This window comes from Coregonus lavaretus (assembly GCF_964263955.1).
Source record: "Coregonus lavaretus genome assembly, chromosome: 31".
Classification (NCBI taxonomy): Eukaryota; Metazoa; Chordata; class Actinopteri; order Salmoniformes; family Salmonidae; genus Coregonus; species Coregonus lavaretus.
This window is the reverse complement of record NC_140018.1, coordinates 13,576,908-13,592,121: the sequence shown is the minus strand read 5'-3', so window position 1 is coordinate 13,592,121 and position 15,214 is coordinate 13,576,908. Positions and strand designations below refer to the sequence as shown.

General features: G+C 47.3%; 1 protein-coding gene across 1 annotated transcript in view; it reads left to right on the top strand.

Moving 5' to 3' along the window:
- Window positions 1-15,214, top strand: part of LOC311106972 (pleckstrin homology domain-containing family G member 1-like) — a 40,654-nt gene that overhangs the window by 13,754 nt on the left and 11,686 nt on the right. Inside the window, 6 exon segments of the mRNA XM_084149389.1 lie at window positions 3,553-3,599; window positions 12,535-12,685; window positions 12,973-13,104; window positions 14,022-14,204; window positions 14,315-14,410; window positions 15,119-15,205. Coding sequence (XP_084005515.1) covers window positions 3,553-3,599; window positions 12,535-12,685; window positions 12,973-13,104; window positions 14,022-14,204; window positions 14,315-14,410; window positions 15,119-15,205 — 696 coding nt within the window.

Genomic DNA, 15,214 nt, shown 5'->3' with positions numbered 1-15,214 from the left:
ATTTATCAACCCATGGCAGAGCATATGAGCGGAGTGGAGCGGGAGCGAGCGTGGAGCGTGAGCGGACGGATTTTGAACAGAGCGCAGAGCGGCATTTTTAAAAGGACGGAGCGTCGCCCTATGTCCCGCTCCAATTTCGCTCGCTCACACCAAGAGTCTGAAGCATGCTCAAGCCTGACCCAGAATCCATCTGTTTAATTTAATTTGTGTCGTCCAAGAATTTGTATTTTATAGAGCGAGGAGCAGCAGCAGCAACAAGAGAAAAGCGTTGAGCAATTCAAAAGTTTATTCACTGCAGGCAAAGGCCCAACCATAACAAGGGAGAGAAAAAGAGAGCTGGATGTAGCATTTAAAAAAATGATTTTCATGGACTATGAACCGCTGAGTAAAGGAGAACGCGAAGGGATGCAACACTTCGCCAGCGCAGCTCAACCGGGCTACACCCCCCCCCCAAGAAACTATGATAAATCAGTACTTTACTTTGTCAAATTTACATCTGAGATGCCCCATTCACATGCTTCAGCTGGCGATCAAAAACGCCGTTAACGAGCACGACAACATTAATAGGCTGTTAGTGAAAGTCGGGCACCTGGTGAAAAGTGTACGCAAGAGCACAGAGGAAACCGACCAATTAGGTATCCGCCCCACAAATGCCTGCGCCATTCGATGGAGCAGCCAGCTGCGGATGATTCAGTCGTTCATCCGGTTGTTCCAAAAAGACCCGTTATGGCAAAACAAACTCAAGTCTAATGTTGCTAACATCACCCTGAATCAAGTACCGCAGCTGACGCACCTTGTCCGTGTGCTGACACCACTAGCAGACCTCACAGACAAAATGCAGAAGGAGCTGGGGAACCTGGGGATGATCCTCCCTGCTGTCACAGAAATCAAATCCCTGCTCACCGATTACACTCACGCTGCACTTCCAATGGGCATCGCTGCTTTTGCAGAAACATTGGCAAACAACGTGTCAATTCGCTATGGAATATACTATACTGATTAACATCTCATTTTAGCGTCAGTGTTAGATCCCCGTTTCAAGACAGAATGGATAATCCGAGATGAGTCTGTATGCAACAAATTCGGGGAGATAAAGTAAGGCTGTGGTTTAAGCTAAAAGTGAAATACATGCAGATTTCGTTCCTTTTTTGGAGTGAGCGGGGGCGATTTGAGTGGAGCGCGATGCAAACTGCGTTGAGCGCTGAGCGATAATGAGCGGACTGGCCTGATGTGGCTTTGAGCGGGGGGAGCGGAGGGGTGAACAACTCCGTGAGCGAGGAGCTGAGATTCTCACCGCTCCACTCCGCTCATATGCTCTGACCCATGGAGGTCTGGATTTGAAGTCACCCTCAAAATTAAAGTGGAAAACCACACTACAGGCTGATCCAACTTTGATGTAATGTCCTTAAAACAAGTCAAAATGAGGCTCAGTAGTGTGTGTGGCCTCCACGTGCCTGTATGACCTCCCTACATCGCCTGGGCATGCTCCTGATGAGGTGGCGGATGGTCTCCTGAGGGATCTCCTCCCAGACCTGGACTAAAGCATCCGCCAACTCCTGGACAGTCTGTGGTGCAACGTGGCGTTGGTGGATGGAGCGAGACATGATGTCCCAGATGTGCTCAATTGGATTCAGGTCTGGGGAACGGGTGGGCCAGTCCATAGCATCAATGCCTTCCTCTTGCAGGAACTGCTGACACACTCTAGCCACATGAGGTCTAGCATTGTCTTGCATTAGGAGGAACCCAGGGCCAACCGCACCAGCATATGGTCTCACAAGGGGTCTGAGGATCTCATCTCGGTACCTAATGGCAGTCAGGCTACCTCTGGCGAGCACATGGAGGGCTGTGCGGCCCCCCAAAGAAATGCCACCCCACACCATGACTGACCCACCGCCAAACCGGACATGCTGGAGGATGTTGCAGGCAGCAGAACGTTCTCCACGGCGTCTCCAGACTCTGTCACGTCTGTCATATGTGCTCAGTGTTAACCTGCTTTCATCTGTGAAGAGCACAGGGCGCCAGTGGCGAATTTGCCAATCTTGGTGTTCTCTGGCAAACGCCAAACGTCCTGCACGGTGTTGGGCTGTAAGCACAACCCCTACCTGTGGACGTCGGGCCCTCATACCACCCTCATGGAGTCTGTTTCTGACCGTTTGAGCAGACACATGCACATTTGTGGCCTGCTGGTCATTTTGCAGGGCTCTGGCAGTGCTCCTCCTGCTTCCTAAGTGGACAGTTTGATTTCACAGAAGTGTGATTGACTTGGAGTTACATTGTGTTGTTTAAGTGTTCCCTTTAATTTGAGAAAGGAAGGAGGGTATGGAGAGATGGACATTAGGTGAGGAGAGGGATAAGAAAGCTAGAGGGCTATAGACGGAACATGAGAGGGGGAAGTATGGAAAGATGGTAGGAGACATGTAATGGCATAAGTAGTGAGAGACTGTGATCAAGAGCGAAAGAGCGTGAACAGAAGAAACCGAGACATTCAGCGAGATGGAGGTAGAGAAAAAGGGATGAGGAGGAGAGCGAGGTTCATTCCAGCTTTGATAAGTCATGCTGCCTCTGATGTCTTTGAAGTACAGGGAGGCATGAGAGGTGGAAACGGCAAATTAAAGGGGTGGGTATGGGAATAAGAGGGCATTTAATCAGTGTCTACAGCATAGCGCCCCACATTGCCTTTAACGGTCAATAAGCAGTTGCTACATACATTTTGGTACTTATAAAAAAACGTATAAATTTGATTCTTGAAGAATATAACTTATAAATTCCTCATGAGTAGTTAAACTGTCGTACCCCATCAGAAATCAAAATATAAGCTTGTTTTACTCCAATGTTTGTTCATAAATAAAATGTAAACAAACACGGTATAGCCTCAAAACATGGTTAAACTATTCATTTGATATCATGGATAGCTCTGTCTATGAATTTGAGACTGGTTACATTTCTCCAACCCCGTCCCTCAGCTTTTTACCGAAACGGGCGGTGAGTAGCCTTTGTTATTGTTTCAACTGCTGATTGAAGCTTTAAGACATGGATACTGGTCATCAAGGTTCACTTTCATTCTCTGCCTTTAAACTGAGTTGAGAGGCCTCCTTATTCCCTGTTTCTAGATCAGTGAGCATAGCTCAGGAATGCTTGACCACTGACTCACCCAGTGCAACCTCCCCCTTCCCCTTGATACAAACACACACTCATCCATTTACTGTAAATGTAAACTCACTCTGTCTTCCCTTTTGGCACACATTTTACAAGGTTTTGAAAGTTCTCAAGTCAAGAGAGGAATTTAGGGAGGATAGTTTGTATCCTCTTCTGCTGTTACTGGTATGAGTGATTTCAGGGACTGATGCCATTGCAACATTAATGTAATTATTTGATCAAGGACTGATGCCAATACAACATTAATGTAATTATTTGATCAAGGACTGATGCCAATACAACATTAATGTCATTATTTGATCAGGGACGGATGCCAATGCAACATCAATGTAATTATTTGATAATGGACTGATGCTAATATAACATTAATGTCATTATTTTGTCTTTCTTTCCCAGAGTGAAGAGTTCCACATTTACACTCAGTACTGCACCAACTACCCAAGGTAAGCAACCCCAACTATGACTTCTGACACAAGATATCGGTTTTGCATATAGCACTTTTCATAAACACTGAGTATACCAAACATTAGGAACACCTTCCTAATATTGAGTTGTACCCCCCCGCCTTTTGCCCTCAGAACAGCCTCAATTCGTCGGGGCGTTCCTACAAGGTGTTGAAAGCGTTCCACAGGGATGCTGGCCCATGTTGACTCCATTGCTTCCCACAGTTGTGTCAAGTTGGCTAGATGTCCTTTGGGTGGTGGACCATTTCTTGATACACACGGGAGTGTGAAAAACCCAGCAGTGTTGTAGCTCTTGACACAAACCCGTTCGTCTGGCACCTACTACCATACCCCGTTCAAAGGCACTTAAATATTTTGTCTTGCCCATTCACCCTTTGAATGGCACACATACACAATCCATGTCTTGTCTCAAGGCTTAAAAATCATTCTTTAACCGGTCTCCTCCCCTTCATCTACACTGATTTGAAGTTAATTTAACAAGTGACATCAATAAGGGATCATAGCTTACACCTGGATTCACCTGGTCAGTCTATGTCATGGAAAGAGCAGGTGTTCTTAATGTTTTGTATACTCAGTGTAGTCTGCCCCACTTTCATTGTGTGTGCATCAGAGGATGCTGGTGGGAGGAGCCATAGGACGACGGGCTAATTGTAATGGCTGGAATGAAATAAATGGAACGGTATCAAACTTATGGAAACCACATGTTTGGCTCCGTTCCATTCATTCCACTTCAGTCATTACACTGAGCCTGTCCTCCTATAGCTCTTCCCACCAGCCTCCTGTGGTGCTTGTTTGACAGTCTGTAGTATGAACATATATACTAGTATTATCTTTCGCCTTGTTATCCAATGTGATCTGGATTTGCATACAGGTGAATCTCACGTTCACGTTCTTGATTCCCAGAGTGTCGTATATCTTTATAGAGCTACAGTACACCAGCCTCGCTCTCTGGGTAGCCCTGATATACAGCCCAACCCAACAGGAGTCTGTCTGTCTCTCCCTCTCTAATTCCTTCTTTATTTGATATGGAGCCTGTTGACAGAGTTACAGCCCCTACTCTGACAGATGGGTATTATACCCGTCACCTTATCATACTCAGTGGCTGGCTTTAATGTTTTATTTCACCTTGTGTGAACGACATCTTGTAATAGGAAACCATGTGCCCCTGTGACTGGGGGCCAAAAATGTGAGACAATGAAACCTAATGAGAGCAGTGTGTTTCACAATGGTTGTGCCACACTACAAGCAGCACACTTTTGGATGCGGCATGTCTGAAGTGTATTGTTTTAGCATTGTGATGAAACACACACATTACCCGCTACTACTGACAAGTGATTATTTAGTAGTTATCGATGATGGTGATTATGTAAGTAGTTAGAGATTGTGTGTTTGTGTGTGTGCGCGCGCATGTGTCCACATTCCAGTGCAGCTCCACACAGGCCTCACATTGTTGTCTCTGAGAAACCCGATCCGAGAGCTCAGAATGACCGAGAGACATCTACAGCCTCGGTTCCTACTGTAATTGTGTGTGTGTGTGTCGGTCGTGTGTGACCTTAGCTAGGGTCACCAGCTGTGTGGGGGGGTGGTTGACACACACACACACACACATACACACATACATACATACATACATACATACATACATACATACATACATACATACATACATACATACATACAAACAGTGCATTCGGAAAGTATTCAGACCCCTTGACTGTTTCCACATTTTGTTACGTTACTGCCTTGTTCTAAAATGGATTAAATATTTTTTTCCCCTCATCAATCTACACACAATACCCCATAAAGACAAAGCAAAAACTGGTTTTTAGACATTTTTGCACATTTATGAAAAATTAAAATACGGAAATATCACATTTACACAAGTATTCAGACCCTTTACTCAGTACTTTGTTGAAACACCTTTGGCAGCGATTACAGCCTTGAGTCTTCTTGGGTATGACGCTACAAGCTTGGCACACCTGTATTTGGGGAGTTTCTCCCATTCTTTTACTGAGGAGTGGCTTCTGTCTGGTCACTCTACCGTAAAGGCCTGATTGGTGGAGTGCTGCAGAGATGGTTGTCCTTCTGGAAGGTTCTCCCATCTCCACAGAGGGTTCTTGGTCCATCGGGTTCTTGGTCAACTCCCTGACCAAGGCCCTTCTCCCCCGATTGCTCAGTTTGGCCGGCCGGCCAGCTCTAGGAAGAGTCTTGTTGGTTCCAAACTTCTTCCATTTAAGAATGATGGAGGCCACTGTGTTCTTGGGGATCTTCAATGCTGCAGAAATGTTTTGGTACCCTTCGCCAGATCTGTGCCTCGACACAATCCTGTCTCGGAGCTCTACAGACTATTCCTTCGACCTTATGGCTTGGTTTTTGCTCTGACATGCACTGTCAATTGTGGGATCTTATATAGACAGGTATGTGCCTTTCCAAATTATGTCCAATCAATTTAATTTACCACAGGTGGACTCCAATGAAGTTGTAGAAGGATGATCAATGGAAACAGGATGCACCTGAGCTCAATTGAGTCTCATAGCAAAGGGTCTGAATACTTTTGCAAAATAAATTTGCAAAAATGTCTAAAAACCTGTTTTCGCTTTGTCATTATGGGGTATTGTGTGTGGATTGATGAGGGGAAAAAAATATTGAATCCATTTTAGAATAAGGCTGTAATTTAACAAAATGTGGAAAAAGTCAAGAGGTCTGAATACTTTCCGAATGCACTGTACATACATACATACATACATACATACATACATACATACATACATACATACATACATACATACATACATACATACATTACCGTTCAAAAGTTTGGGGTCACTTAGAGATTTCCTTGTTTTCCATGAAAACATACATGAAATGAGCTTGAATAGGAAATATAGCAAAATGCATAGGAAAGGTAGTCATTGACAAGGTTAGAAATAATGATTTTTAATAGAAATAATAATTGTGTCCTTCAAACTTTGCTTTCGTCAAAGAATCCTCCATTTGCAGCAATTACAGCATAGCAGACCTTTGGCATTCTAGTTGTCAATTTGTTGAGGTAATCTGAAGAGATTTCACCCCATGCTTCCTGAAGCACCTCCCACAAGTTGGATCGGCTTGATGGGCACTTCTTACGGTCAAGCTGCTCCCACAACAGCTCAATAGGGTTGAGATCCGGTGACTGTGCTGGCCACTCCAATATAGACAGAATACCAGCTGACTGCTTCTTCCCTAAAATAATTATTGCATAGTTTGGAGCTGTGCTTTGGGTCATTGTCCTGTTGTAGGAGGAAATTGGCTCCAATCAAGCGCCGTCCACAGGGTATGGCATGGCGTTACAAAATGGAGTGATAGCCTTCCTTCTTCAAGATCCCTTTTACTCTGTACAAATCTCCCACTTTACCACCACCAAAGCACCCACAGACCATCACATTGCCTTCTCCAGCATCTTTTCATTTGGTCTGCGTCTCACCAATGTTCTTCTTTGTGGTCCGAACACCTCAAACTTTGATTTGTCTGTCCATAACACTTTTTTCCAATCTTCCTCTGTCCAGTGTCTGTGTTCTTTTGCCCATCTTAATCTTTTCTTTTTATTGGCCAGTCTGAGATATGGCATTTTCTTTGCAACTCTGCCTAGAAGGTCAGCAACCCGGAGTCGCCTCTTCATTGTTGACGTTGAGACTGGTGTTTTGTGGGTACTATTTAATGAAGCTGCCAGTTGAGGACCTGTGAGGCATCTGTTTCTCAAACTAGACACTCTAATGTATTTGTCCTCTTGCTCAGTTGTGCATCAGGGCCTCCCACTCCTCTTTCAATTCTGGTTAGAGACAGTTTGCGCTGTTCTGTGAAGGGAGTAGTACACAGCGTTGTACGAGATCTTCAGTTTCTTGGCAATTTCTCGCATGGAATAGCCTTCATTTCTCAGAACAAGAATAGACTGATGAGTTTCAGAAGAAAGTTATTTGTTTCTGGCCATTTTTATCCTGTAATCAAACCCACAATTGCTGATGCTCCAGATACTCAACTAGTCTCAAGAAGGCCAGTTTTATTGCTTCTTTAATCAGCACAACAGTTTTCAGCTGCGCTAACATAATTGCAAAAGGGTTTTCTAATTATCAATTAGCCGTTTAAAATGCTAAACTTGGATTAGCAAACACAACGTGCCATTGGAACACAGGACTGATGGTTGCTGATAATGGGCCTCTGTACGCCTATGTAGATATTCCATTAACAATCAGCCGTTTCCAGCAACAATAGCCATTTACAACATTAACAATGTCTACACTGTATTTCTGATCAATTTGATGTTATTTTAATGGACATAAAAATTGCTTTTCTTTCGAAAACAAGGACATTTCTAAGTGACCCCAAACTTTTGAACGGTAGTGTACATACATACTGTCAATGATGCTGTAGGTGGGTGTGGTGGTGGAATCAGGCGCAGGACGCAGAAGTACAGTCCAAAGACTTTAGTGAAATATCCACAAGAGAAACGCACAAACTAGCCCGAAGGCGAAACTCCGCACGCAGGCGAAAACAAAACGGGCGCACTATACAGGTGCGACAAAACACTCCAACACAATGGAGAACAGCTCAACCGAGCAAACAGTAATACGTCCAGCAAAACGCACGACAGTAAAACAATCACACACAACACTAGACAAACACAACGAGAACTTATAGGACACTAATTACACTAAACGATAACAGGTGTAACAACAATCAGACAAAAGCAAACGAACATAGAAACATGCAACGGTGGCAGCTAGTATTCCGGAGACGACGAACGCCGAAGCCTGCCCGAGCAAGGAAGAGAGGCAGCCTCGGCCGAAACCGTGACAGTACCCCCCCCTTGACGCGCGGCTCCAGACGTGCGCCGACTCCGGCCTCGGGGACGACCAGGAGGACGCGGAGCAGGGTGCGTCGGGTGCCCACGATGGAGATATTGGAGACCCCCCATCCGACGTCTCGAATCCAAGATGGACCGCACGGAGTACGCCGGTGCCCCCTCGATGTCCAATGGGGGCGGAGGAGTCTCCCTGATCTCACTTTCTTGGAGTGGGCCAGCTACCACCGGCCTGAGAAGAGACACATGGAACGAGGGGTTAATACTTTTATACTCAACAGGTAGTTGTAATTTGTAACACACCTCGTTCAATCTTCTCAGGACTTTAAATGGCCCTACAAACCGCCGACCCAGTTTCCGACAGGGCAGGCGGAGGGGCAGGTTTCTGGTAGAGAGCCAGACTCGATCACCAGGTGCGTACACCGGTCCCTCACTGCGGTGGAGATCGGCGCTCGCCTTATGACGACGGAGGGCCCGCTGCAGGTGGACGTGTGCAGCGTTCCATGTCTCCTCCGAGCGCCGCACCCACTCATCCACCGCAGGAGCCTCGATCTGGCTCTGCTGCCAAGGTGCCAGAACCGGCTGGTAACCTAACACACATTGGAAAGGGGTTAGGTTAGTGGAGGAATGGCGTAGGGAATTCTGGGCCATCTCGGCCCAGGGAACGTACCTTGCCCACTCCTCCGGCCGGTCCTGGCAGTATGTTCTAAGAAACCTACCCACATCCTGGTTCACACGTTCCACCTGCCCATTACTCTCCGGGTGGTAACCCGAGGTGAGGCTCACCGAGACCCCCAACCGCTCCATAAAAGCTCTCCAGACTCTGGAGGTAAATTGGGGACCTCGATCAGACACAATATCCTCGGGTACCCCGTAGTGCCGGAACACATGGGTGAATAGTGCTTCGGCAGTTTGCAGGGCAGTAGGAAGGCCCGGCATAGGGAGCAAACGACAGGCCTTAGAAAACCGGTCCACAACGACCAGTATAGTGGTATTCCCCTGTGAAGGAGGAAGGTCAGTGAGGAAATCCACCGAGAGGTGAGACCATGGTCGTTGTGGAACGGGCAGGGGTAGTAACTTACCCCTAGGCAGATGTCTAGGCGCCTTACACTGGGCGCACACCGAGCAGGAGGAAACATAAACCCTCACATCCCTCGCCAACGTGGGCCACCAGTACTTGGCACTAAGACAGTGCACTGTCCGGCCGATACCAGGGTGTCCAGAGGAGGGTGACGTGTGAGCCCAATAGATCAATCGATCCCGAACCTCGAGCGGAACGTACTTCCGACCCTCCGGGCATTGAGGTGGACTAGGGTCGGTGCGTAACGCCCGCTCGAGTTCAGCATCGACCTCCCACACTACCGGTGCCACCAGACAAGACTCCGGCAGTATGGGAGTGGGCTCCACGGATGTCTCCTCCGTGTCATACCGCCGAGACAGTGCGTCTGCCTTACCGTTCTGTGACCCAGGGATGTACGTGATCTTAAATGTGAACCGGGTCAAAAACATATTCCACCTCGCCTGGCGAGGGTTCAGCCTCCTCGCTGCCCGGATGTACTCCAGGTTACGGTGGTCCGTCAAAATGAGGAAAGGGTGTTGAGCCCCCTCAAGCCAGTGCCTCCACACCTTTAGGGCCTGTACCACGGCTAACAGCTCCCTGTCCCCTACGTCATAGTTTCGCTCCGCCGGACTGAGCTTCTTGGAAATAAAAGCACAGGGGCGGAGTTTAGGTGGCGCGCCGGACCGTTGCGAAAGCACGGCTCCTATACCGGCCTCTGACGCGTCCACCTCTACCTGAAATGGTAAAGAGGGATCCGGATGCGCCAGCACCGGGGCCGAGGTAAACAGGTCCTTCAGCCTCCCAAACGCCCTGTCCGCCTCGGCTGACCACTGCAGACGCACCGGACCCCCCTTCAAAAGAGACGTTATGGGAGCTGCCACCTGTCCAAAACCCCGGATAAACCTCCGGTAGTAATTCGCAAACCCCAAAAACTGCTGCACCTCCTTCACAGTGGTTGGCGTTTGCCAATTACGCACGGCTGACACCCGGTCTACCTCCATCTTCACCCCTGACGCAGACAACTGATAACCCAAAAAGGAGACCGACTCCTGGAAAAACAGACACTTCTCTGCCTTGACATACAGGTCGTGTTCCAACAGCCTCCGCAACACTCGGCGCACCAGGGCCACATGCTAGACTCGGGTAGGCGAGTACACGAGAATGTCATCTATGTACACGACCACCCCCTGCCCCTGCATGTCCCTGAAGATCTCATCCACGAATGATTGGAAAACTGAAGGAGCGTTCATCAACCCGTATGGCATGACAAGATACTCGTAATGGCCCGAGGTGGTACTAAAGGCTGTCTTCCATTCATCACCCCCCTAATGCGCACCAAGTTGTACGCGCTCCTGAGATCTAATTTAGTGAAGAAACGCGCCCCGTGCAATGACTCCGTCATGGTCGCAATCAGCGGGAGTGGATAACTGTACTTCACCGTGATCTGATTGAGACCACGGTAATCAATGCACGGGCGCAAACCACCATCCTTCTTCTTCACAAAAAAGAAACTCGAGGACGCAGGGGAAGTGGAGGGCCGTATGTATCCTTGTCTCAGAGATTTGTCTATGTAAGTCTCCATAGCTCTCTTCTCCTCCTGAGACAGAGGATACACATGGCTCCGTGGGAGCGCAGCTCCTGCCTGGAGGTCTATCGCACAATCTCCCTGCCTATGGGGAGGCAACTGCGTCGCCCTCGACTTACTGAACACAATAGCCAAATCCCCATACTCAGGGGGAACGTGCAATGCGGGCACCTGGTTTGGACTCTCCACCGAGGTAGCCCCTACGGAAACGCCTAAACATCGACCCACACACTGGGCAGACCACTCCATCAGAGCCCTCTCCTGCCACGAAATAGATGGGTTATGGGTACTCAACCAGGGCATGCCCAGCACCACCGGATACGCAGGCGAGTCGATCAGAAATAGCTGGATCATCTCCTGATGACCCCCCTGCGCACACATCCTAAGTGGCGCCGTGACCTCCCTGATCAAGCCCGCACCCAACGGACGGCTATCTAGGGCATGAACGGGGAAGGGGACGTCAACAGGGAGAAGGGGAATCCCTAAGGCTAAACAAAATTTCTATCAACAAAATTGCCAGCCGCGCATGAATCTACCAGCGCCTTATGCTGGGAATGAGGTGCTACCTGTGGAAAACGCACAGGTAGACAGAAGTGTGCAACAGAGAGCTCTGGGTGAGTGGGGCGCCTACTCACCTGGAAGGACTCCCCAGTGCGGGACCTGTCGTCTTCTCCCCTAGGAGGCCATCCCCAGCACCTAGCCGCGGTGTGTGATTCTGTCAATGATGCTGTAGGTGGGTGTGGTGGTGGAATCAGGTGCAGGACGCAGAAGTACAGTCCAAAGACTTTAGTGAAATATCCACAAGAGAAACGCACAAACTAGCCCGAAGGCGAAACTCCGCACGCAGGCGAAAACAAAACGGGCGCACTACACAGGTGCGACAAAACACTCCAACACAATGGAGAACAGCTCAACCGAGCAAACAGTAATACGTCCAGCAAAACGCACGACAGTAAAACAATCACACACAACACTAGACAAACACAACGAGAACTTATAGGACACTAATTACACTAAACGATAACAGGTGTAACAACAATCAGACAAAAGCAAACGAACATAGAAACATGCAACGGTGGCAGCTAGTATTCCGGAGACGACGAACGCCGAAGCCTGCCCGAGCAAGGAAGAGAGGCAGCCTCGGCCGAAACCATGACACATACATACATATTATTATTATTATTATTATTATTATTATTACACATGCTCAAATCCTTTCATATGGCCTTTTTTTCTGTAAATCATGTCATAGAAAATACATCTACTTACAAACACTGATCTAACATTGGCCTTTACCTGACCTTGCACTGTTCTCTCAGACAGGACTGTGTGTGTATGTGATCTGTCATTCTGTATTTTAATTGGGCTACAATATCTGTCATTAATATCAGATTTCCTTTTTCCTTCTCTCCCTCCATCTCTCTCTCTGCAGGTCAGTGGCTGTGTTGACTGAGTGTATGAGGAATAAGGTGTTGGCCAAGTTTTTCCGGGAGCGTCAGGAATCTCTGAGACACTCCCTGCCTCTGGGCTCCTACCTGCTCAAGCCAGTGCAGAGGATCCTCAAGTACCACCTACTGCTGCACGTCAGTAACACACCTAAGCACACACACACTGACACCTACATCACACTAGCAAAACCCCACATAAGCCAAACACTCAGACCACAAAGAACTGTGTGTGTACAGTTATCTGTAATGTACTGTATATTAAGTTAGCCACCAGTCTATTTTTGAACAAGCTAACCCTACTGCCAAGAAATACCGAGCCAACATAGCTGGCTACTGCAGAAACAGATGGTACCCAGTCTAACGTACAGCTATCCGTGTACATTACCCACTCTAACCCTGGGTGTGTTTTCTGTCCCCTGTAGGAGATAGCCAACCACCTGGAGAAGGACACAGAGACATATGACGTGGTGCAGGAAGCCATTGACACCATGCAGAGAGTGGCCTGGCACATCAACGACATGAAGAGGAAACACGAACACGCTGTCAGGCTGCAGGTAAGACTACACTTGCAAATTAACATGCACACACACATATACACATAGGCACACATGCTCACACATACCTGCATATGCAGTCAGGACTCCGGTTTTTACTGTAGTCTGGTCATGGCAATTCACTTATGTAAAGCAGGTACAAGCACATACACACACACACCTGACATGTTACAAGTTGGTCAACACACACACACATTTATTCTGCTCCAACAAAGTACATTTGAAATAGTCTGCATCTTAGTGGTTTGAATTAGTTTGTGATATTAGTGGCTGTCCACAGATCCTCCCATTGTTTCCCTAGCTTTTACCAGTCTAGTCTGCTTCCCAAATGGCACCCTATTTCATACATAGTGCACTACTTCTGATAAAAGCCCTATGGATGGGTCAAAAGTAGTGCACTATATAGGGAATAGTGTGCCATTTGGGATGCACACTCTGTCTGTCTCCGCTAGGTTATGCAAGACATTGTTTTCCAGGGCTAATGATGGCCTTGCATAACACAGCCGGCAGATAAAAGAGAAAGTGTAGCTTTATTCTGTGGGGAGGAGGATGATCAGATGAGTGAAGAAATGTGTGCGGAAGTATTTACTCAGGATCTGAGGAAGAGTGCTTAGCTGACCTGTCTAATTCTCTCCGTCCTTTTTTGTCTCGCTCCTTTCCTTCCTCTCTTCTCTCCTCTTTCTCATGTCATTTCTTGTCCTTCTTTTGTTCTCTCACCTGTTTCTCTTAACTCATTCTCATCCTATTCCTCTCTCTTTCCCTCTCCTCACTCTCCCCCCTCTCCTCCTCCGCTCTCTCTTTCCCTCTCCATCTCACTTATTATTCCCTCTGTCCTCTTCCTCCTCTCCCTTTCCCTCCTCTCACTCACTCTCCCCCTCTCCTCTTCCTCCTCCCTGTCTTCCCTCCCCCTGTCTCAGGAGATCCAGAGTCTGCTAACCAACTGGAAGGGGCCTGATCTGATTGGCTACGGGGAGCTGGTTTTGGAGGGGACATTCCGTCTGCAGCGGGCCAAGAATGAGCGCACGCTCTTCCTGTTCGACAAACTGTTGCTGGTCACCAAGAAACGCGAGGAGGCCTTCACCTACAAGGCCCACATCCTGGTCAGTCACAACACTAATACCTCCCAAAACTTCCTAAGGTGTACCAGTCTTTATACTTCTACCCAAAGTGAGACATTCATCATACTAACCATGTCTCTGTCATTATATAGTGTTGTAACCTGATGTTGGTGGAAATCATTCCAAAGGAGCCACTCAGCTTCAGTGTGTTCCACTACAAGAACCCCAAACTACAGCACACTGTACAGGTAAAGCAAAATTACACCCCACAAACCCAAATTCTAGCATATTCCACAGTCGATTGTACAGAGGAAAAGTAGCCTGTACTATCCCACTTGTGCTCTGCCAAGCCCACCACTCCTACGTGCCCAGACATGTTGAATTGTTAATGGTGAATGAGAAGGGCTTGTTGTTTCTCAACATGAGTGTTTTTGAAGGGACTTCAAACACCACCATAATCTGTTTTATGTAACAAGATAAAAGAGTCGAAGGGCATATCCCACTATTGTTATGGGTTTGTCATAATCATGTTATACGTTGTTAAAGTTAGAATCCTTAATTTAAACAATTTCTCCCCGCTCCTGTTTAGCTAAAAAGCTAAGGGATTGGCCTGGAGAAATGTAACAACTCTCAAATTCATAGACCGAGCTATGGATGCAAGGACTGACCATCCATGATATCAAATGAATAGTTTAACCATGTTTTGAGGCTTTGTTTACATTTGTTGTTTCCAAACATTGGAATAAAACAAGCTTATATGTTGTGTTCTAATGGGGTCTGACAGTTGAACTAAGCTCATGAGGCATTTATAAGTTATATTCTTCAAGAATCAATGGGTATATATAATTAATTTATAAGTACCAAAATGGATGTAGCAACTAAGGATTCAAAATGTAAAGTCTAGTTTAATGTCTCTCTTCTTCTGTCCTCTCTGTTGTGCTCCGCCCCGCCCCCAGGCTAAGTCCCAGCAGGACAAACGCATGTGGATCCTACACCTGAAGAGACTCATACTGGAAAACCACCCGGCTAAAATCCCAGCCAAGGTGAGACAC